At 42.3% G+C, this 25,223-nt stretch overlaps 1 protein-coding gene across 8 annotated transcripts in view; it reads right to left on the bottom strand.

Moving 5' to 3' along the window:
- The window catches only part of MED12L (mediator complex subunit 12L), a 324,835-nt gene that overhangs the window by 21,633 nt on the left and 277,979 nt on the right, over positions 1–25,223 (bottom strand). For all 8 annotated transcript variants that reach the window (XM_053305817.1, XM_053305821.1, XM_053305823.1 and 5 more), the window contains 4 exons: positions 19,745–19,828; positions 11,926–12,146; positions 6,955–7,111; positions 5,926–5,991 (listed from right to left, as the gene is read on the bottom strand). In XM_053305817.1, coding sequence (XP_053161792.1) covers positions 5,926–5,991; positions 6,955–7,111; positions 11,926–12,146; positions 19,745–19,828 — 528 coding nt within the window. The remainder of the gene's footprint in view (positions 1–5,925; positions 5,992–6,954; positions 7,112–11,925; positions 12,147–19,744; positions 19,829–25,223) is intronic.

The raw sequence follows: 25,223 nt of genomic DNA, 5'->3' as shown, positions 1-25,223 counted from the left end.
TAATTTAGACAAAATGCTACAGTGTGAGAAATTTTGGTTTCTTGCATGCTGATGCAATTCTGTTTAATTGAGAGAAAATATTTCTTTCTATATCTAAGCCAATATAACTGATCAAACCATTCTGATTTGTAAGCCAGTGCAATTATTTGGCTTCAAAGAGTGAAGCTGCTCAAGGGTAGAGCAGGTCGCAGCCAGGTTCACTCCCCGGCACCTCCAGGCAGAGCTGGGAAACACCCATGTCTGAAACCTTGGAGACCCACTGCCAATCAGAATGGACAATACTCAGCTGGATGGACCAATGGTGTGACTCGGTATAAGACAGCCTCCTGTGCTCCTAAGTGCACATTGGCCTTGGCCAGTGCAGAGACAGCCATTCCAACCACTCATTCCCATGCACTGCAGTGCTGTGCATAGCATTGCGAAGGTCCTTTAAAAGGATCCAGAGCTGCCTGAAATCTCAGCAACATCTAGGAAGGTGTCAGAAGTTCTACGTGAGTGCTGGGAAGTATAGTCTTTGCCAGTTATTTGAAAGTAACCTCGGTTTTCCCAGATGTTGCTGGGGCTCTGGTTCCCTTTAAGGTCCCACCCTGGTGCTATGGACAGCATCACTCTGCATGGACCAGTGGGGATGGCTACCTCTGTGTGGTCAGGGGTGACAGGCAAAGGAACAAGCCCAAGGCCCATCCAGTCTAAGATCCTGTTTCACATAGTGGCCCACCTTCATGCACACTGACTTTGAATATTCAGATCCAAATAACTGTGCAAGCTTACTGATTATTCCTTCCTTGCTTCTACTATAGAGCATGAAGGGTTTTTTTTTTGGTTTTTTTTAAAAAAGATCAAACCTTTGAAGGTTCGGGGATTCTGGCCCAGACTTTTATTTATATAATCTTATGATGCAGCAAATGCTATTTAAAGTTTCCTGTGATGTTACTTTAACTGGGCTTTAGTTACTGAAATTTTCTAAGGAATTGGGATTGGCAGGCATTAAGGTAAATCTGGAGAAAGAAAGCAGCAAATAATGAGGCAGTTCACTTTCATATTGCAAAGATGAGAGTGATGAATGGTGTACATGCCTGAGAGGGATGAATCTTCCTTTTGTGTATGCTGGAAGCCCATTGAAATCTCACAACTCAATGTGAAATTTAGAAGCTTCTAGCTATTGAGAGAACTGCATGAGCAATATTTAGCCCTCTGTGTATTCTGCAGGTAAAACCTGTAAAGGTTCACAGAGTGCTTTGGAAGGGAACCTGCGGATCAATGGGCCATTGCAAGCCTTGACATTTGCTGGAACTTGCCAGTTCTTTGCAAAAAATAGGCACGATGTGTCCTCCATAGAGAACTATCAGGCTGCCAGGGGGGGAAAGGGTCCTTCCTTTCACACTCTTCCAAAGTACTCTAAGGGGCCTGGGCAAATCCATGCAATTTAAAGGGGCGGGTGTTTCCAAATAATCCACTTAACAAGATGCATTGCTCATTTTAAAGGTGTCGGGCTCTGGAGTGCCTTTTATTTTCATCAAGTCAGGCCAGTATCGGCTGCCACACTCAGCTTCTGCTTTTCCATTGGTTTGATGTCCTGCCCATGTCTCTTATTTCCGGTTCTTGCCAATAACCTTAGTCATGAGGTTGTGTGCATGGCAGTGGACCACATGAGTACTTCTCACTGACTGCTGTTTTGAGTGAAACTCCACTCAGGAATTTCAGACATTTCTTGTTACTGCATCCTGGACAGATCCCTTAACATTCTAGAACGTCAAACTTATTCCACTCGACTTGCCCCTCATATCACTTTGGGACATTCAGGTCACATGGCCATGCTGTGAACTCCATTATGTTCATTTCAATAAACTGAAACCAAGACTGTGACAGTTATTTGCCCTTAGATGGAACTTCTGGTCTTTTATGAATATGGGAAATAAGATTCACCCACACTCATTTCCCTCTTCTTGGATATAAACATATCCTTCGGTTCTTAGTCCACATACAAATATAGCGCTAACAATGTAGTCATAACCCTATTTGACAGCACTGAAAAATCAGAGATTTCCAAATGCTTCAAATACTATTAGTACAAATACTCTGTGCTATGCTAATATACTAAAATGCATGATCATATGAATACAAACTTTTCATATCTAAACATTTGTGTTATTTTGTTGGTTAGTGTGCCTATAATGTACTCTGAGCTCATCGGAGGAAGAGTGGGATATAAATGTAAAAATAAATGTATGTATGTGTACATGTATTATTGAACATAAGAACAGCCTGCTGGATTGGGCCCAAGGCCTATCTAGTCCAGCATCCTGTTCCACACAGTGGCACAACAAATTTCTCTGAGAAGCCCACAGGCAAGAGGCGAGGGCACACCCTCCCTCCTGTTGTTGCTCCCCTGTAGCCATTGATAGACCTGTCCTCCATGAATTTGTCTAAGCCTCTTTTAAAACCATCCAGGCTAGTGGCCATCACCACATCTTGTGGCAGAGAATTCCATAGGTTACTTATGTGCTGTGTGAAAAAGTACCTTCTTTTGTTCATCTTGAATTTCCCGAACTTCAGTTTCATGGGATATCCCTGGTTCTAGTGTTGTGAAAGGTGGAGAAAAATTTATCCCTGTCTACTCTCTCTACTTTATACATAATTTTATACACCTCTATCATGTCTCTCTGTAGTTGCCTCTTTTCCAAACTAAAAAGCCCCAGATGCTGTATCCTTGCCTCATAAGGAAGGTGCTCCAGGCCCCTGATTATCTTGGTTGCCCTCTTTTGCACCTTTCCCAGTTCTACAATGTCCTTCTTAAGATACGATGACCAGAACTGTACACAGTACTCCAAATGTGGCCACACATTAGATTTGTATAAGGGCATTATAATATTAGCATTTTTATTTGCAACCCCCTTCCTAATGATCCCTATCAGCTTTTTCACAGCTGTTGTGAACTGAGTTGACACTTTTCACCACCACAATCCCAAAATCTTTCTCCTAGTCAGTTACCAACAGCTCAGACCCTATCAGAGTATATGTGAAGTTTGGGTCTTGATCTTGCAGAATCCATACTGGTTCTCCTTCAGCAAGGCCTATATGTTTAAAAATCCTGTCCTTAAGTATGCTTTCCATCAATTTACAGGAACAGAAGCAAACTGGCCTGCAGTTTCCCGGATCCTCCTGGATCCCATTTTGAAATCTGAGGTACATTAGCTACTTCCAGTCCTCTGGTACAGAGCCTGATTGTGAGGATTGATTGATTGATTGATTGATTAAGTGCCGTCAAGTCGGTGTTGACTCTTAGCGACCACATAGATAGATTCTCTCCAGGATGATCTGTCTTCAACTTGGCCATTAAGGTCTCTCAGTGGTGCATTCATTGTTGTCATAATCGAGTCCATCCACCTTGCTGCTGATTGTCTTTTTCTTCTCTTTCCTTCAACTTTTCCCAGCATTATGGACTTCTCAAGGGAGCTGGATCTTCGCATAATGTGTCCGAAGTATGATAGTTTGAGCCTGGTCATTTGTGCCTCGAGTGAAAGTTCTGGACTGATTTATTCTATGATCCATTTGTTTGTTTTCCTGGCTGTCCATGGTATCCTCAAAAGTCTTCTCCAGCACCAAAGTTCAAATGCATCAATACTTTTTTAAAAGCATCAATACTTCAAAGTTCAGCTTTCGCATCCATAGAGTGTCATGGGAAAAACCATTGTCCGAATGATTCTAATCTTTGTAGGTATAGACACATCACAGCATCTAAATATCCTTTCCAAGGCCTTCATTGCAACCCTGCCAAGTGCTAGTATGAGGCATATTTCTTGACTGCTGGATCCTTTACTACTGATGGTCAATCCTAAAAGGCAGAAGCAATCCACCACTTCAATATCTTCATTATCAATTCTGAGGCTGGTTGCTGTACCCATTGTTATTAATTTAATCTTCTTTATATTATGTTGTAGTCCCATTTTTTCACTGTGCTCCTTCATTAATAGAGCTTGCAGGTCATCTGCATTCTCAGCTATCAGAGTGGTGTCATCAGTGTAACGCAAGTTATTTATGTTTTTTCCTCCAACTTTAAAACCACACTCATCTTCTTCCAATCCAGCTTCTCTCAGTATATGTTCAGCATATAAGTTGAATAAATAAGGAGAAAGTATACAGCCTTGCCTTACTTCATTGCCGATCTGGAACCAGTCTGTTTCACCATGTTCTGTCTGGACTGTGGCTTCCTGTCCTGTGTATAGGTTTTCCTAAGAACAAAGAGATGTTCTGGGATGCCCATTTTCCTAAGGATATTCCACAACTTGACATGGTTGATGCAATCAAAGGCTTTTCTGTAGTCAATAAAGCACATATTGCATTCTTTCTGGTACTCTTTGGCTTTCTCAGTTATCCAGCATGCATCAGCAATGATGTCTGATTGTAAGGACAAGTTACATATTGTAGCTAGGAGATCAGCAATTTCACATTTGAGTTCTTTCAGAACTCTTGGGAGGTTGCCATCTGGCCCTGGCGATTTATTAATTTTTAGTTTCTCAAGACAGTTTAGAACATCCTCTCTCAACACCTCAAATTAGCCCAGTTCTTCAGCCTCCAAGCCTATGAAGGTCAGTTCCAGAGTGGGTACATGGTAAGTATCCTCTGCTATGAAGACAGATTCAAAGAGCTAATTCAGCTTCTCTGCAATCTCCTTATCCTCCTTAATAATCCCTTTCACACCTTCATAATCTAAGGGGTCAACCACCTCCCTGGTAGGTTTTCCACTTTTGAAATATTTAAAGAAGTTTTTGTTATTCCCCTTGGCACTTTAGTGATACTTCTCCTCAAACCCCCTTTTTGCATCCCTTATTGTCTTCTTGCATTTCTTTTGCCAGAGTTTATGTTCCTTTCTGTTCTCTTTATTTGGGCAGGACTTCCATTTTCTGAAGGAAGTCTTCTTCCCTTTTATAGTTTCCCTGACTCTACTTGTTAGCCATGCTGGTGTCCTCCTGAACCTGGTGGTAACTTTCCTCCGCCTTGGTATTCCAACTGAGCTTCTATTATAGTGGTTTTGAATAAGTTCCATGCTTTCTGGAGTGATTCTACCCTTCTGACTTTCCTTTTCAGCTTCCTTTTGATCAGACCCCTTATTTTTGAGAAGTTTCCTCTTCTGAAGTCCAACACATCTATGTTGGATTTGCTTGGCAATGATCCATTTACATATAAGCTGAATTGGATCACACTATGGTCACTGTTACTCAATGGTTCTACAACTCTAACATCTCACACCAGGTCATGGGCACCACTCAGGATTAAGTCTAAGGTTGTCTTCTCTCTGGTTGGTTACACGGCCAGCTGTTGAAAGGCACATTATCCTGGCAGGCATTAATTATCAAAGAAAACAAGCATATATGTTGACAGGTATTAATTAACAAGGAAAACATGTGAACACAGCTCAAGAAGATGCAAATCAAATTTCAGACTTATAACAGAATCATAAATCTGATTAAATGATATAGTAACATCAGTTATCAGTTAAAGACTAGAAAGTTCACCTGGCACATTATCCACCAAAGGGAGTCTTTACATAAATATTACATAACACACAGTGCCAGAATGATGGAAGAGTGATGAAAAAATGGAAGAGTATTGTACATCCCAAATCTAAGCAGCACAAAATGTATATTACTGCAAACAATACCTCTTACTAAAGCAAACTATCACTATCTGCACATCTAATTTGTGTAGTTTCCAGTAAGTGATTCACTCTATGTTGCTGCATATTAGAAAAGGAGACAGAAACATACACTTAAAGAGAATGGCTTTAACAACCCAACATTTGTTCTCTAAGACCCCAGATATAGATGGTAGGCACAGGGCAAGCTACAGAACCACAATACTTGGCTTTTCCAGCTGGTTCAACCACGCAGAGTCTCCCAGAATGATATTATTTGGTCTGCTTACCAAAGGTTGCTGAGGTTGCATTGCTTGGAGACCAAGAGCCTGCTGTTGACCTTGCTGCTGCTGCAACTGAGAAAACATTGCCATAGTGACTACGATGTTATTTACCATCTTCCTGCATTACTGTTATTCAAAGGACCAAGAGTAATAACAAAGGAACCTTTAAGAATGCAGAGTAGGGATGTGCACAGAACTGGTTCAGAGGCCCTTTATGGGCCTCTAAACCGGTTCAAAGAACCGGCGGTTCCACCAGTTCGAAGGTAGCAGGGGTCTCCCTTTAAGAGCTGGGGAGGGTGCACTTACCCCGCCCGCTGCTTTCCCCCTGCCGGCGTCCATGTTTATTAATGCCCATCGGGGCGGCAGCATACCTCCTTGCTGCTCCATTGCCCTCGTCTTCCGGATATGACCAGAAGTCGCTGGCGCATCATTTGGTACTTTATACCTCTCTAAACACAATGCAGCCCACTCAGCACACTTTCAAAACTATTTCCTCCCAGAAGACCAGCTTTTAATACTTCCCTAGGCTTGTTTGTTCATTTCCACATTCGCCTTAACTTCTCTTTTATTAAAACTTTCTAGAACTCACTACAGCCCTTTGGGAAATCAATCAGCTACATATCTATGCAATCATTTTTTTAAAAATCCATTTTGGGGGTGGTGGGGGAGGGGGAGAAAGATGGAATACCTACTCTACAAAATGGATGTAGAATATATGGATATGAGGAGGCCCACCATACAAAGCATTAGCTTTGCACACAGAAGATCCCACTTCAATTCTTTGAAAATAAAAAGATCTCAAGTGGAAAGGCTGAGGAAAATCTTCTACTTGAGATCCTAGAGAGCTTCTGCTATTCCAAATAAGCAATTCTGGGCAGGATAGGGCTAATGGCCCAATGCAGGGAACTTAAGATGCTCAAAATATTGCATTATGCCACAGTTATGCCATCTTTTCTATTACCTTCAATACAATTCACTATTGAGGGTTCTTACATTTAAATAAATATCCCTGTCAAAGTGAAACAGTTCCCAAACCTGAAGGAGTCTCTGTTGCCGAATGTGTTGCTGTCTCTGTCTCATCTGTTCCTGAGGCATCTGAACGGAGTTAAGGTTTGGGTGAGAAGCTGCAGCAGGTATAGCATCAAGTGCCCCTCCAACCAAGGAATTCTGCTGCAAAGGCTGGTGAATCAACCTGTATGAAAAGAATTAATTGTACATCATTTACAGCTGTGCAAACAAATGGAAACCTCCAAGTTCAATTTTCTAGACTTCCATATTAAAAGCTCAGCAGGACAAAAGCAACCAAAGGAAACATGAGTGCATAGAGTTGAAAATAATATAGACAGAGAAAGACATGAACAAAAGCAAAGTAAAGCTAACTGGGCTTTGCAAGTTAACTGGTCTGCTAACTGGGCAAAGAGGCACCTTTCAAAATGGTGATTCTCTTTATAATAAGCAGGAGAAGAGCAACTCCAGCACAGCATCCTTCTAATGGTGTCCATTTTGTGTGGTGTGGTTTTTTTAAAAAAAGATTGGGAGTTGTTTGGAGACAGTGGACCATCTTATTAATTACCACCACTACTACTATGAGAACTTTTTGGTTGAAGAGTGGTATATAAACAAGAGTAATAGTATTCCTAGGCTAAAATACGTTAACAAATTAGCATTTTGAACTCACATATAGCATTTTTTATATTGCAATGGTGCTTCAACTATTCTAACACACCACTCTAGAAATACTAGCAATGCAAACTAGGGGGAAAAAGTTAAACATATTGGCCACGATGCAGCTTAATGGTAGTAACAATTAACTTGCAGTTCCTATTGTTTTCAGTGGGATTTCGTCATGACTGACTCAAAAGGTATTTAAATGAAACATGCTCTGGAAAATTAGAGACAGCTCAGCTAAGCTGACCTTTATTGAATCAGCACCTGCTGATCACCACAGTGCTCATGGAGAACTAACAGCTGCGGGAGAGCTAACAACTGCACAGTGATGGTACATATGCATTACATGTGTGTATTCTATCCTAGGACTAGTGATTCTCACATAATGTGCATACAATGCCATCTTGAAGGTGCCTCCCCATTCCAGTCAAGCCTTAATGGGAGACAAATTAGGGACAGCTTCAATGTCACTCAAAGTTTCCACTCCTTTAAATTGTGTCCCAATACGACTCCTTATGCCTACTTTGTTACCAAGAAGACCTTGCACAAAACTACTGTTCCTACAGTGGACTTGCACAGAAGCAGCACATGATGGATGCATATACTCTATAAAGATGAAAATATTCTAAACTAAAAGTGTTATTTGAATCACTAGATGATGTTGTTTGAAGACAAGCTATACCTCCTCTAAGATGTCATGATTAAATTATAAATGAGCATTTTGTCTTGACAAATTAGGGTTGAGATAATATAAAGAAAGAAGACAGTATTACTTTGAAAGTAATACTTAAATTACTATTCTAAGTTGTATATGACAGCATTTAGAACTGGAGCTCATTTCAAGGTATCTGTATAGTACATGCTACAATTGCCTGGGATGATTTATTTCATTTCATTTATATAACAACAACAAAAATGTATATACCGCTTTTCAACAAAAGTTTTCAAAGCGGTTTACATAGAGAAATAATAAATAAATAAGAAGGATCCCTGTCCCTGAACGGCTCACAATCTAAAAGAAGCGTAAGATAGACACCAGCAACAGTCACTGGAGGTACTGTGCTGGGGGTGGATAGGGCCAGTTACTCTTCCCCTGCTAAATAAAGAAAATCACCATGTTAAAAAGATGCTTCTGCCCAGTTAGCAGGGGTACATAACAAGTACATGCCAGTAGCAATTAGATATGGAACCCCATGAATTTGTCTAATTCCCTTTTAAAGCAATCTAAGCTAGTAGCCAAGAATATAAAACCAATTTTTACAATCAACCTTGCAAATCCCAATTTAAATAACAGGAATTGGTTATATTGGGCCAGTTCAGACACAACATGGAACCACAGGTAAATCCTGGTTCCACATGGTGGTCCCTGAATCTTGGAAATGTGTTTCCCCTTCCCTGCCCAAGTAAGCCTCAAAAGAATTATACTTCTCATAGTAGTTAAACAAACCAACCAAGATTTGAACCAACTGATCTTGGTCATTCTAATCAATTTCCATGAAACAAACAGAGATCTGAAACCCACTTCCTTGGATTCAGATATCAGTGTTATTTTAGGTACACCAGACTGAAATGAGCAGTAATAGTGCATCTTTCTATCCATGAGAAGATGGGTGATTTGGTTCTTGAGCAATATCTACATCTAATCATTTGACCATCTAATCATTTGATTAAGAAAGTTGAGAGGGCAAGTCAACATTATTCAGTGCTGTGAGTTATATCAACATTGTTCACTATTAATCCACTGGCTTTGTTTTGGAATGTGGATACTTGCATAAGAAACCAGAATATGTTCATCAACACAGAAAAGAAACATCTGTAACAAAAAGGCAGCCAAATTTGCTCTCAGATCTGGCCTCATTGCCTCAGGGATGCTTCTAAGGAAGTATGGGAAGTTTACATACAGGCTTTTAATAGCTATTACAATTGCAGAACTGTGGAATCGGATGTTTTGAACCACATTTACAAAAGGTCACAAATATATATTTTATTATATGAACCAAATGGATTCTATGGGATAATTCAATTTATTTACATGGTTGTCCTTTATATAATCACAAAAGACATAAACTTCTTGCCAATATTTTGCAGACTTTTCTTAATAGATTTTTTTTGGAGCCAATATGCATTATTCTTAGGCAATTATTTGTACAATACCTTGAAGGTCACAAAATTTTCCTTGGCTGAAAAGAAAATTCAATCCAGAGCATTAAAGTTCAAAGGATGCCCTGAGTGTTTGATCATCTTATTAGATATTTAACATTTCTAGGAGTATCCTTGAGTTTTAGAGTTACAACTCTTAAAGTTTAGAAAGGATTTATTTCATTTGTTTTAAAGTGCAGTGTTGATGTAGCACTCTGCCCTGGGGATGCTGCAGACCAGTAAGCAACCCTGATGCTACAGAGGTTGAGGAGCTGGACAAGCAGCACTACTGCAGTTTTTCTCATTTGCCACAATGGGGAAAACTACGTTAGCGTTGCCTGGGCAACCACTCCATTTCTGTAGCATCAGGGTTGCTTACAGGTCCGCAGCAGGCCCAGGGCAGAGTGCTACATCAACGGTAGGTTGATCATCATGTCAGCTAATGAGCCGGATCTCACGATCAGTGAGACCTGGTTCATAAGAGTGAGCGGGGAGAGCGGGCTAAGCCCGCTCTCCCCACTCACGATCAGAGCGGCAGCCCTGGGTGGCCGGATCAGCTGCCCACACGATTGCCAGCTCCGTAACGGAGCTGGAGGGGGCTGGGGAGCTCGGGGCCCGCTCAATCCGCAAACCTGGTTTTAGGGCAGGGGTAGTTAGGCGGGTTACCCGCCTAGGAACCACCGGGCTCGCAGCCAAGCCCGGTGGTTCACACGATGAGGCGAAATCGGGCTAGCCTCTGCTAGCCCGATTTCACCCCATCGTGTGGATAGCCTCACTATCCTTTTTGGTCTGTATTAGGTGCGCTCTCTCTCTCTCTCCCCAGCTTTTGAATGGCGGCGGCTTTGGGCTAAAAGCAATAAAGTGTATAAAGATTACAAAGAGCATGATGTAGCATCCAACACTTCCAACACACTTCCAAAAGAAATCAGTTAGAACCTGCATAACAGTTGTTTTGAATAAACTGCTGCCCTAAAAGTGAAAACACTGGGACTGGGACTGGTGAAGCTTTGTAATGTGCTCAGATTTCCAAAGCACTCAGTATCTACCTGATTTTACAGTATTTGAGAAGAGAGGTAAAGTCTAACTGAGAACAGGAAATTCTTCAGTGTGTGTTGTGAATAATAGTAAAAACTGGTGAAAAGACAACAAATGTGAAAAGAGCTATATTCAGCCGAAATCCGGCTAACACAAATTTAATTTGTGATTGAGACGCATACACACCAAGTTCACCACAATATGCTATCATCCCAATCCAGTAAGGCTCCATGCATGCAGATCTGTAATAGGAAAGGATGAGGAACAGTCCCCTGCACATGCAGTTCAGCCCCCCAGCTGAGAAGGCATTATTAGTACCGGAGGTTGGGCAAAATTCCTTGCTTGTCAGGCATTTGAAGTTATATTTTTGAACACGTTTCAACTGAAATATCAGAATAAATCCTTTGCCCATGAGGAAGACCTTCTGCCAAAATGCATTAAGAAATCTTCACATAATAACTTTCAAGCATCAAGCATGACTTGTCCTCTTAGCTAAGCAGGGTCCACCCTGGTTGCATTTGAATGGAGACTACATGTGTGAGCACTGCAAGATATTCCCCTTAGGGGATGGAGCTGCTCTGGGAAGAGTATCTAGGTTCAAAGTTCCCTCTCTGGCATCTCCAAAATAGGGCTGAGAGAGATTCCTGCCTGCAACCTTGGAGAAGCCACTGCCAGTCTGGGTAGACAATGCTGAGCTAGATGGACCTATGGGCTGACTCGGTATATGGCAGCTTCCTATGTTGTTCCTATGTTCCTTTGATCCAATATTATTCTCAGACAATTAGGATGTGGGAGATTGTGTCACCTTCTCAGAAGGTTGGGCAGACCTAGCTGCTTGCCTGGTCTTCCAGAGTGGCCAGAGCTTGTATTTTCTTCCTCAAGACCAGGCCTGCTCAACTTTGGTCTCCCCAGCTGTTTTTGGACTACAACTCCCATAATCCCCAGCCATAGTGGCCAATAGCCAGGGATTATGGGAGTTGTAGGCCCACATCTGCAGGAAGGCTGAAGTTGAGCAGGCCTGCCCTAGACCCACAAAAGACCCATTTCTAGTCCCATGGGGCCAGAATTTTTCCGTGATATGTATTTTAAAACCGTTTTTTCAAAATGGTACATCAATCAAGATAGCAAGAATTCCCAAAGCACAGGAGTATTTGAGGATCTTACCGTTGGTTGCCTGTTAAAGGCTGAAGATATGCAGCCGCTTGCTGATGAATGTACCCACTTGGCTGCTGTTGCATTTGCCTTAACCTTTCTATTAGAGCTGGGTTTGAATGAGCTGCTTGATATGCCCTGGGGCTGTAGGTAGGTGAAAGGACTATACCTCCAGCCTGCTGCGATTGCAATGACATCTGAGTACTATACATTGTGTAGCCATGAGGAATGGTCTGTATGGAACAGAGTAAAAAGATACAAGTTGCTTTAATTTCCATGCTTCTAAGGAAAAATAATAATTACTATTAAAAAGGAAAAACAAAATGACAAAAGATATGTTTAGCTGCATCGTTATTCAGATCAGCAAACACAACAAAATCCCAATATTTTTTTAAAATTATTTTTCACACACTTTCCTATACATATCACCATGTTATTGAATCTCCATATTTTATAATATTCTTTCTTTCTTCACCTCAACCTACTCTGGGAAGAGGTGGAACAACTTGAGAAAGTAGCAAGCTTTTCTTTTAACAAAACAACCAACACTTGTTTTCTTCAAACAAACAAAGAGGAGAAGGAGGAGAATTGAGGCGCAGGTACCTATTTAGGTGATAAATCCTTGGGGTGTGTGTGTGTTTGGTTTTTACCAGGGCTTTGTGTGTGTGTGTGTGTGTGTGTGTGTGGCTGTGTAGCTTTCAGTTTTAGTTTCTCTCTTAGCTGGAGAGAGACAGTGGGAGGAACCACTGTCTTAGGTGACAACTTCAGCTAAGACCTAACTTTAAATAAACAATCTCCAAATACTCTAAACAGCCAACAAAACAATTCATGAAGATAGAAAGCCAGCAGGGGAGGGGTATTTCACAGTGTATCTCAGTGTATTGCACAGAGTGTTGCATGTATGACTGTCTGCTCAATGGGCAGAAGTTGTGGGAGTGTGCTTGGTGCAAGGAGCTCCTGGCTCTTAGGGAACAAGTTCATTCTCTTGAAGCCAAGGTAGCTGATCTGGATAAGCTCAGAGAGTCAAAGAAGTACATGGATGAGACCTTCAGGGATGTGAAAGAGGCATCCCACTCCCAGGCTGATGGCTCCTCTGCTGTCAGGGAGAATGAAGGTCTCAGGGAAGGAGGAAATCATTCTGAGGAAGAGGGAAATGCTCCCTTAGACGAGACTCCTTCGGCGAATGATGAGTCCATGTCCTCTTGCACAGGTCCTAATTATGGGTGTTTCACTCATTATGGGTATAGAGATATGTGTCTGTGACCTGCGTGTAGACCGCAAAGTGGCTTGCCTGACTGGTGTGAAGGTTACGCACATCACGCAGCATCTAGATAGGCTGTTAGGCTGTGCTGGTTGGGAACAATGTTGGGAAATGCAGTTGGGAGGTCCTGGAAGCCAAATTTAGGCTGCTAGGTAGCATATCTCAAAAATGCCCAGAACCCCACAAGGTAGCATTCTCAGAAATGCTACCTGTTCCAAGCGCAGGGTCAGCGAGACAGGCAGAGCTGAGGGGTCTCAATGCACGGATGAGATGGTAGTGCCAGGAGAAGAGGTTTAGATTTGTTAGGCACTAGGATGCATTTGGGGGCAAGCGAAACCTATACAAAAGGTTTCCACTTGAACCAAGATGGAACCAGACAGCTGGCACCTAAAATTAAAAAGTTTGATTTAAAATAAAAGTGCTAATATTATAATGACCTTATACAAACTATGGTGCAGCCACATTTGGAGTACTGTGAACAATTCTGATCACCATACCTCAGAAAGGACATTTTAATACTGGGGAAGGTGCAGAAGAGGGCAACCAAGATGATCAGGGACCTAGAGCACCATCCTTACAAGGCAAGGCTATAACACATGGGCCTTTTTAGTTTAGAAAAAAAGAAGGCTGAGGGGAGACATTAGAAGTCTATAAAATCATGCATGGTACAGAGAAAGTGGATAGAGAAATTTTTTTCTCCCTCTCCCATAACACTAGAATTGAGGGTTATCCCATGGAACTGGCTGCCAAGAAATTTAGGTCCAACAAAAGGAAGTACTTTTTTCACACAAAGCTTATTTAACCTATGGAATTTTCTGCCGCAAGATGTGTTGACAGCCAACCGCCTGGATGGTTTTAAGAAGGGTTTAGATGGAGGGCAGGTCTATCAATGGCTACTAGTCTGAGGGCTATAGGCCACCTCCAGCGTATATATTTTTTAGAACAGGATGCCTCTAAATACCAGTTGCAGGGGAGCAACAGCAGGAAAGAGGGCATGCCCCCACCTCTTGCCTGTGAACTTTCTAGGGGCATCTGGTGGACTACTGTGTGCTGGACTGGATAGGCCTTGGGCCTGATCCATCAGGGCTGTTCTTATGTTCAGTTCACAGTCATATACTAGGGATTTTATTCAATAATCAGGATTCAGGAACAATACCAATTCTACTTTTACAGCAAAGTAATCAAAGAGACTGGACAGTATTGAAATGAGACTTTATAGGAAGCTGACCTTGCAGCTCTGAAAACCATAGGCTGGTTCAAACCCGATGATAATTTCCATTTGGGGGATGATTTCCATTATCGTGATGGCACTTTTAAAAACCACAACAGTCCAACGTGGAGGTGCTGATTCAAAGAATAATGTCTCCATGTGCTGGTCACTGTCTGTGAGCCCAGCAAAGTCCATGAGGTTCCCTATGCAATTAAGAACATAAGAACAGCCTTGCTGGATCAGGCCCAAGGCCCATCCAGTCCAGCATCCTGTTTTGCACAGTGACCCACAAGATGCCACTGGAAGCCACAGGTAGGAGTTGAGGGCATGCCCTCTCTCCTGCTGTTACTCCCCCACAAATGGTACTCCGAGGCATCCTGCCTTTGAGGCTGGATGGCAATCAATTTCATGCGATGACCCCTCGTTCTAGTGTAATGTGAGAGGGAGAAGAATTTCTCTCTATCCACTTTCTCCACACCTTGCATGATTTTATAGACCTCTATCATGTATCCCCGGAGTCGTCTTTTTTCTAAACTAAATAGCCCCAGGTGTTGTAGCCTTGCTTGCCTCATAAGAAAGGTGCTCTAGGGCCCTGATCATCTTGGTTGCCCTCTTCTGCACCTTTTCCAGTTCCACAATGTCCTTTTTAAGATGTGGTGACCAGAATTTTACTCAGTACTCCAAGTGTGGTCACACCATAGTTTTGTATACAGGCATTATAATATTAGCTGTTTTATTTTCAATCCACGTCCTAATGATCCCTAGCTTGGAATTGGCCTTTTTCACAGCTGCCACACATTGAGTCAACACTTTCAACGAGCTGTCCACCACGACCCCAAGATCCCTCTCCTGGTCAGTTTCTGACAGCTCAGATCCAATCAGCGTATACTTGAAGTTGGGGTTTTTCGTCCCAATGTGCATCACTTTACACTTGCAACATTGAACTGCATTTGCCACTTTGTTGCCCACTCCCTCAGTCTGGAGAGATCCTTTTGGAGCTCCTCACAATCAGTTTCAGATTTCACTACCTGAAAGAGTTTGGTATCATCTGCAAATTTGGCCACCTCGCTTCTATATCATTTATGAATAAATTAAAAAGCACCGGTCCCAGTACAGATCCCTGGGGGACCCCACTTCTTACTTCCCACCATTGCGAAAACTCTCCATTTATACCTACCCTCTGTTTCCTGTCTTTCAACCAGTTAGCAATCTACACATGTACTTGTCCCCTTATCCCATGACCGCTAAGTTTCCTCAGGAGTCTTTTAATGAGGAACTTTGTCAAAAGCTTTTTGGAAGTCCAGGTATACTATGTCAACTGGATCACCTTGATCCACACACTTGCTGACACTCTCAAAGAACTCCAAAAGGTTTGTGGGGCAAGATTTACCTTTGCAGAAGCCATGCTGGTTCACTTCCAGCAGGGCCTGCTCTTCTATGTGCTTTACAATTTTATCCTTGAGGATGTTTTCCATCAGTTTGCCTGGAACGGACGTTAAGCTAACCGGCCTGTAATTTCCCAGGTCGCCCCTGGATCCCTTTTTGAAAATCGGTGTTACATTTGCTACTCTCCAGTCCTCTGTACAGAACCCGATTGCAGGGATAAGTTATATATTTTAGCAAGGAGGTCGGCAATTTCACATTTGAGTTCTTTGAGGACTCTTGGATGGAAGCCATTCGGCCCAGGTGATATGTTAGTTTTCATTTTTTCCAGACAGTTTAGAACATCATCTCTTCTCACTTCTATCTGACTCAGTTCTCCATCCCTAAAAAGCCTGGTTCAGGAACAGGTATATGCTCAGTATCCTCTGCCGTGAAGACAGACGCAAAGAACTCATTAGCTTCTCTGCAAGCTCCATATCCTCCTTAATAATCCCTTTCACTCCCTCATTGTCTAATGGTCCAAGCACTTCCCTGGCAGGCTTCCTGCTTCTGATGTATTTAAAGAAGTTTTTGTTATTCCCTTTGTTACTTTTGGCTAAATGTTCCTCAAACTCTCTTTTCACCTCCCTTATTGTCACCTTGCATTTCTTTTGCCAGAGTTTGTGTTCCTTTCTGTTCTGTTCATTTCAACAGGCCTTCCAATTTCAAGCCTTCTTCCCTTTTATGGTTTCCTTGATGGTACCCGTTAGCCATGCTGGCATCCTCCTGGACTTAATGGTACCTTTCTTCCTTTTGGGTATACAATCTAGCTGGGCTTCTAGTATTGTGGTTTTGAGTAAACTCTATGCACTCTGGAGCAAAGTGACTTTCCTGATTTTCCCTTTCAGTTTTCTTTTTACCATACTCCTCATTTTGGAGAAGTGTCCTCTTCTGAAATGCAAAATGTCTGTGTTAGACTTCCTTGGTGATTTTCTGCCTGCATGTATGCTGAATTTGATTGCACTATGGTCACTGTTCCCTAAAGGATCGATGACACTGACATCACGCACCAGGTCCTGGGTGCCACTCAGAATTAAGTCCAAGGTCGCCTTCTCTCTGGTTGGTTCTAAGACCAACTGTTCTAGGGCACAGTCATTTAGCGTATCTAGAAATTTGACCTCTTTGTCCTGACTTGAATGTGAATTTACCCAGTCTATGTGTGGGAAATTGGAGTCACCCATTAACCTGCCTCTCCTTGACGCCTGATTTCCTGCTGCAACTCACAATTACTCTCAGCGTTTTGATCAGGAGGGTGATAGCACATCCCCAGTAGCACGTTCCTTTTCAGACCTTGTATTGTCACCCACATGGTTTCTGTGGAGGACTCCAGTCCACCTAGGTTTTCTAGCTTGTTAAATTCTATGCCTTCTTTCACATACAGTGCTACTCCACCTCCAAGGTGCCTCTCTCTGTCCTTTCTCTAGAGTTTATATCCAGGGATAACAGTGTCCCACTGGTTCTCACTGTTCCACCATGTTGTCCACTGTAGCTATTTCTGTGTTAGCAACCAAGCACTCCAGCTCACCCATCTTGGCTTGGAGGCTTCTGGCATTGGCGTTTAAGCACCTATATGCTGAATCTCTCACATGATGTACAGGTGAAACTCGGAAAATTAGAATATCGTGCAAAAGTCCATTAATTTCAGTAATGCAAATTAAAAGGTGAAACTGATATATGAGACAGACGCATTACATGCAAAGCGAGATAAGTCAAGCCTTAATTTGTTATAATTGTGATGATCATGGCGTACAGCTCATGAAAACCCCAAATACACAATCTCAGAAAATTAGAATATTACATGGAACCAAGAAGACAAGGATTGTAGAATAGAACAATATCAGACCTCTGAAAAGTATAAGCATGCATATGTATTCAGAACTTGGTTTGGGCCCCTTTTGCAGCAGTTACTGCCTCAATGCGGCATGGCATGGATGCTATCAGCCTGTGGCACTGATGAGGTGTTATGGAAGACCAGGATGCTTCATTAGCGGCCTTCAGCTCTTCTGCATTGTTTGGTCTCATGTCTCTCATCCTTCTCTTGGCAATGCCCCATAGATTCTCTATGGGGTCAGGTCAGGCGAGTTTGCTCGCCAATCAAGCACAGTACACTGTATACTTTTCAGAGTTCCGATATTGTTCTATTCTACAATCCTTGTCTTCTTGGTTCCATGTAATATTCTAATTTTCTGGGATTGTGGATTTGGGGTTTTCATGAGCTGTACGCCATGATCATCACAATTATAACAAATTAAAGCTTGACTTATCTCGCTTTGCATGTAATGCGTCAGTCTCATATATCAGTTTCACCTTTTAATTTGCATTACTGAAATTAATGGACTTTTGCACGATATTCTAATTTTCCGAGTTTCACCTGTATGCTATCTTTCTTTTGACTCTTTGACCAGCTGGCACAGGCTCCTGTCTGCTCTTTATGCGGTTCTGCTCTGTCCCCTTCTGTTTTATCTGAATCCTTTGCCCTCTCGCACTTTATTGGCTTTTGCCGAACGGGATACTGCCCAGCTCCGTCGGCTGTTCCCCAGGCGTTATTTTAAAAGCTGCTCTGCAACCTTTTTGATTTTAAGCGCCAGCAGTCTGGTTCCATCTTGGTTCAAGTGCAGCCCATCCCTTTTGCACAGGCCTTGCTTTCCCCAAAATGTATCCCAGTGCCTACCAAATCTAAACCCCTCCTCCCGGCACCAACGTCTCATCCACTCATTGAAACCCCTCAGCTCTGCCTGTCTCACTGTACCTCTGCGTGGAACAGGTAGCATTTCTGAGAATGCTACCTTGGGGGTCCTGGAATTCAATACACTACCTATCAACCTAAATTTGGCTTCCAAGACCTCCCAACTACACTTCCCCACACTGTTGGTGCTGACATGCACCACGATAGCTGTCTCCTCCCCAGCACTGCCTAAGAGCCTATCTAGATGCTGTGTGATGTCCGCAACCTTCGCACCAGACAGGCAAGTCACCGTGTGGTTCACACGTGGGTCATAAACCATCTCTCTATACCTCTAATGATTGAATCACCCACTACAAGGAGGCTCCTACCCTCCAGAGGAGTATCCCCTGTGCGAGAGGATATGGGCTCATCATCCATGGAAGGGGTCCCTTCCAAAGGAGCATTTCCCTCTTCCTCTGACTGTCATCCTCCTTGTCCAAGACCTTCATTCTCCCTGACAGCACAGGAGCTACCAGCCCTGGAGTGAGATGCCTCTATCACATCCCTGAAGGTCTTGTCCACAAGCCTCTCTGTCTCTCTGAGCTTCTCCAGATCTACCACCTTGGTCTCAAGGGAACAAATTTGTTCCCTGAGAGCCAGGAGCTCCTTGCACTGAGCACACACCCATGACTTCTGCCCATGGGCCAGATAGTCATACATGTGGCACTCTGTGCAATACACTGGGAAGTGCCCCTTCCCCTGCTGACTTTCTATCTTCATACTGTTTTTGTTGGCTGTTTACAGTATTTAGAGATAGTTTATTAGAAGTAGTTTATTATGTGTTTATTATTATCTGTTTATTAGATAGTTTATTCAGCTATTTAACTGTCTAAACAGCCTTTCCCAAGAATATGAATGAAGGTTTCCATCAGTTGTGAACTAAACTTTATTGACTAAAGTTTTTCTGTCTTGCATTTTAGAATTTTTCTGTCTTGCATTTTAGAATTTTTCTGTCTTGCATTTTAGAATTCAGGATAATAGCCAGAATTTGGCTTATGCAAGACTATACTTTCAAATCTCTCTTCTGAGTCTGCAAACATAACCATCTACACTGCTCTGGGCTCCTTAGAGGGAGGAGGGAATATAAATGTATATATGTATGTATGTAAGTAAATAAGTAAATAAATTAAACTAGATCCCAGTGTAAAGCACAGGTCAAATCTCCACTCTCACCCAATCCCGTATGACCCAGTCCTTAAGAATAACTCTGTACCTGTTGTATTCCTGGATACTGTGGAAGCTGAGAAGGTGGACGAACTTGCTGAGCAAAAATGGCAGCCTGGTCAATTGGCTGACCCTGGAAAAACAATCAACAAATAAAAGCAGATTGCTTATTCTAAAGTGAAATGTTACTATTTGCAGATACTATTTGCAGATACAGGCCTGAACAGTTCAGGAAGCTAAAATTTAAAATATGATCAGGGAACATTGCAATATTTTTCCTGCAAGAGATTGACAACTGGTATGATTTGTGGATTAAAGAGTGTAGCATAAATTGTGTTTGTTCAACTCAGAGGCACTACTTCATATCCTGAACAAACAGGACAATTTCCATGATCCTTTATACTGAGTATAGGATACTTCCAATTGTGATTTTTTTCCTTGGGATGCTTAAGCAGCAAGTGGTATGTACCATATCACAGCTCCAACTCAAAGCAGAGTTGGCAGGTTTATAAACCTGTCTGGCATGATCACATTGAATGATGAAGCAGGCTTGGGGGGCGGGTGAGAATAAGAGTCCTATTGTGCTTATTATTCCTGCCTTTTGCCCTTACACTTGCTCCACAGACATGGCCAAGTTGCTGCTTGTTCCCCTGCTAACTTGTTCCTCTGCTAACTGAATCAAGTGGCACCTTTTGAAGTGGTGATTCTCTTATATTCAGCAGAGGGAGAATAACCGGCCCTATCCAACCCCAGCACAGCATCCTTCCAGTGGCTATTTCTGGTGTCTCCCTTATGTTTCTTTTAGACTGTGAGCCTTTTTTGGACAGGGGACCTCTTATTTATTATTTGTTTTTAAATGTAAACTGCTTTGAGAACTTTTGTTGAGAAGCAGTATGGAGGAAGAGGAAGAAGAAAAAGAACAAAAACAACAATTTATATACTGCTTTTCAACAAAAAAAATGTTTCCAAAGCGGTTTACATAGAGAAATAATAATAAATTAGATGGATCCCTGTCCCCAAAGGACTCACAATCTAATAAGAAATATGACAGATGCCAGCAACAGTCACTGTAGGTACTGTGATGGGGCCAGTTACTCTCCCCCAGCTAAATAAAGAGAATCACCACGTTAAAAAGATGCCTCTTTGCCTAGTTAGGAGGAAGAGGAAGAAGAAGAAGAAATATAAAAGTACCCTTAGAAGTAACTGGAGCATTACTGAACCTTAAACACAAGGCAATGGCTCCACAACACACTTGTGAACTGGCAGTGAGTATACTCACTTTTTTTCAGTGGAACCCCCTTTGGAAGCCCAGGCTTCATTCAAGCCTCAATTTCTATGCTGCCACTGAAAATAATCTAATATGTTTCCACTCAGCTCTTACAACAAGCAGCACATCCATTCACCTAGGCACAAACATAATCCCTTCCTGCTTTGCTGAGGAAGCTGTAGAATGCAAATGTCACTCAGGGTCAAGCTAGATAAGACATTTACTGTACGTGGTCTTTTGAAAATAGCTGCCGGGGAAAGAGTTAAAGCATCCTTTCCCATATCCTAATCCAGCTGCTATTTATAAAAGAAAATATAAGACGCATAACTGCTAAGCAAATGCCTCATCTTGCTGGCCCTCAGTCTGGTCAAACTGAACCTTCACAGCATGTTTCTATGCATCTGATAGTTGTTGCAGTCAGATCTGTGGCAACACTGGAGAACTAACCACCTTCAATTTCTCACAGTTTCTATCATCATACCACAGTCCCACTCAAGCCCATGCCAACAAATGGGCCACAGTGATTAGAAACATGAAATGAATCATCTGTTTATCAAGTAGCCTATGGTAACCCACACAATTGCAAATAGTTCTCAAGCAAAATGGCAGCTATTCTTATGACACTGTATCCCTCTTTCATTACATGAATCATGGCTCATTTCAGTGCTGACTGAACCTACCAAGGGTGAAGGAAAGCACATCACACTAAATTCAGCATGCGCACATTCATTAAAAAAATATCCAAAATGAGCAAATGGTTGATCTCATGAGAATAATGACCATGGAGCAAAAACCACATTTGTTTTATTAATAAAATGAATACACAAACCTTTCTAAACAATTAAGAAGTATGACACAGAGCCCAATACACACGATATAGTGAGTCACTAAACAAATAAAGTACTTTATTTTATGTCTGTGATTTAATAGATGCTCAACGAACAAGATCCAAGATCAGAAAAGACATATGGGGCGGGAGGAGAGAAGTGTTTCTTGAAAACAAGATGCAGTTAACTAATACAAGTCACAGTCATGTTTCTCAAACTTTGGGAATGTAGTACCCTTCTAAAAACTTACAGTACCTTCTGGCAACTCCCCTGCAAACCATCCATTTGGTTAGTATGAGTCATGTTCCCAGGAGGGTAGCTATAATTGAGCGGATGGGTTCAAAGAACCTGGGCCTCCAGATCCTGAGGGCCCCCCAGCTCCACCTTCCTCTATACTCTTCATTATCTCCCTCACTCTGAGGGGCTGCTGCGGAGAGGGGTGGACACGGGCCCCCTCTCCCCTAGCTATGCCCCTGCACTTTTCTGTTGCTATATGTGAGAGTCTCTGAATCAAAATGAATTGATATTAAAGATTATTTTGGCAAAAGGACTACTCCTTATCTCGACCCAATGGAGGCAAGAAAAATGGTGCATGGAAAAGGCATCCAAATTAGGGTATCCTAAAGCTGCATCTACTCCTTTAAAAGAATATTGGAAGATGTAACCATGGCTTTTCTGCTACCTCATCTAATTACACCCTGAGAAGCTCCTTCTATCGGTTGTCGCTTGTAGAATTCCTGGGGCTTCTGTCCCAGGTTTGAGAACCTAGGAACTACAGTACAGCTCTAGAATACAGAGAAGCATAAGGAACATTCCAATGCAACAAACATGCATATTTAAAATGTTAGAGCCAATAGGTCAGGGGTGGGCAAACGTGCCCCACCAAACCCCTGCAATAGGTAGTTAGGTGCTGTATAAGACACGGAAGTAACATGGTTTCTGACTGGAAAGCTTAAAACCAGATGAAATGTACAAGGGCTGAGTGGGGGAAAGGGGTATGAAGGAATTGGCAAAATGGAAATAACATAGACAAGTGTGGTGTGTTCAAAGTATGTTCAAGTACAGCTTTACTGAATTCATAGGTTCTGCAGAGAGGCTTAAAGGAAGGAAGGCTACATAGTTCAATGAAGAGAAAGCAAGTGACTTCTCTTGAAACAGGTGAACAAAAGGCACAGAGCTAGAAGTGTCTGAAGAAGATAAAGAACCAGACAACAGAGAAATGCTCGTGAGAACTGAAGTGGTAAATCTACAGTCCATAACTACTTCTGGTGCCAAAGTCCCTTGAAATAAATAGTGATCCACAAAAGCATGCAAATCCTCTTCACACAGAAATTAAACTTACTCAGCCCAGACCCACTGAGTTTCCCTACAACCTCTGGGCTTCCTTTTATTGAAGAGACTGTCTTCAATGAAATATCTGAGCTTGATATTTTTCAGAAGCATTTAAAAACATTTTTCCAGACTTTGATACCCAGATTGAAGTAATTTAGAAATAAAACAGACAAAATCATTTTATGTATTTTAATCAGCAACTGTAGCCACAATTTCCAGCCTACTTCACCCATACTTTTACATTGGGGCAGCCTACAAATTTCTGTCACACTACGTATTTTATTTTATTGATGCAAACCATGCTATGTGTACCAACTTCAGTCAAGTCCACTCCTATGTTTCTAAGAGCCAGCATGGTGTAGTGGTTAGAGTGCTGGACTAAGACCGGGGAGACCCGAGTTCAAATCCCCACTCAGCCATAATACTTGCTGGTTGACTCTTGGCCAATCACTTCTCTCTCAGCAAAACCTACCTCACAGGGTTGTTGTGAGGAGAAACTTAAGTTAAGTAGTACACTGCTCTGGGCTCCTTGGAGGAAGAGCGGGATATAAAATGTAAATAATAATAATAATAATAATAATGTTTTATCCAGACACCAGGTCCTTGGGAAGGACTCGATGTCTGGATAAAACAAACCAGTCAATAACACCTGTCTGATTGTGTGAACAAAAATTAAAAACAACAACAACAGTTACAAGTTGTGAAACCAAATCGTGATAGTCAAGGCCAAGACATGCAACAAAGATTAGAACTTGACTAAAATGGCTGTAAATCTCTACTCATAAATAAAAAGCTGCCATTAAAAGTACTAGTAATTTCAGTCTAGAATAATAAAATTTTAAAGTTGGGAAGGGACCTTGGCTCAGTTCAGGAATCTGCTATACATTCCTGACAGACAGTTATCTAGCCTCTGTTTGGAAACTTCTAGACAAGGCAAGTCCACCACGGCATGCGGCAGACTATCCCACATCTGAAGAGCTCTTACAGTCAGGAAATGCTTTCTCATCTCTCGCCTCAATCTGCTTCCCTGCAGTTCCAAACCCATAGGTTCTAGTTCTGCTTACAGGAGCAACAGAGGACAGGTCTGCTCCTTCTGTCTGACAGTTCTTCAGCTATTTCAGTCAGCCCTTCAGCTGCCATTCTATCTCCCCTTAGTCTTCTATTCTGCAAGATAAAACATTCTCAGCTCTTTTGGTTGCTCATCACAAGACTTGACTTCCAGACCCTTCAACATCTTTGTTACCCTCTTCTGAACCCATTCCAGTTTATCAATGTCTTTCTTAAAATGTGGCCCAGAACTAGATACAGTACTCAAGTGATAGAGCGGAACCATTATATAGTGTCTAGTGTCCAGATCACAAGAAGTGTCTGTTGCAGCCTAAGATTGTATTTGGTTTTTTAGCAGCTGCACCACACTGCTGACTCCTGCTCAACTTGTGAGTTGCTAAGACATCTAGATGCTTTCACATGTACTGCTGCCAAGCCAAGTCTCCCACATCCTACACCTGTATATTTGAAATGCAGAATTTTACATTTGTTTCCCATTAACTTCATCTTGGGTCAGTTTTCAAGCCTGTCCAAACTGGTTTGAATCTTGATTCTGTCCTCTAAGATGACAGCTATTCCCCGCCCCCAGCTTTGTGTCACATGCAATTTTATAGACATCCACTCTCCTCCCTCTTCTAAGGTAGGGAAGAGAAATATACTAAAGTGTTGAACAGACCAGGACAGAAATCTGCATCCTCCACTAGATACTTTCCTCCAGGAGGATATGGAACCATTAATTAACCAGTTCCAGTCCGGTTCGAGTCCGGGGCCAGTTTGGTTCGGCACCTCCTCGACCCTCCCCACCCACCCACCCCGGTTCAGTCCGTTCCGTTCGCGAGCATTTTTATTTTTAATTTAAAAATTTTTTTTTACTTACCCCCGTTGGGGGAGTTGTTGCTGGTGGCGGTGGGGGGGGGGTCCGCGGAGGTTCTCCCTCCCCCCACCAGCTTCCTTTATTGCTGCCACCAGCCGTTTGGCCGGCTCTTTGGCCTTTGGGCCTTCCCCCTCCGGCACAGCGGCCATTTTGGAGGCCGCTGCACCTGTGCAATTGGCCT

This window comes from Hemicordylus capensis, chromosome 3 (genome assembly GCF_027244095.1).
Source record: "Hemicordylus capensis ecotype Gifberg chromosome 3, rHemCap1.1.pri, whole genome shotgun sequence".
Lineage (NCBI taxonomy): Eukaryota > Metazoa > Chordata > Lepidosauria > Squamata > Cordylidae > Hemicordylus > Hemicordylus capensis.
This window is presented reverse-complemented; position numbering and strand designations above follow the sequence as displayed.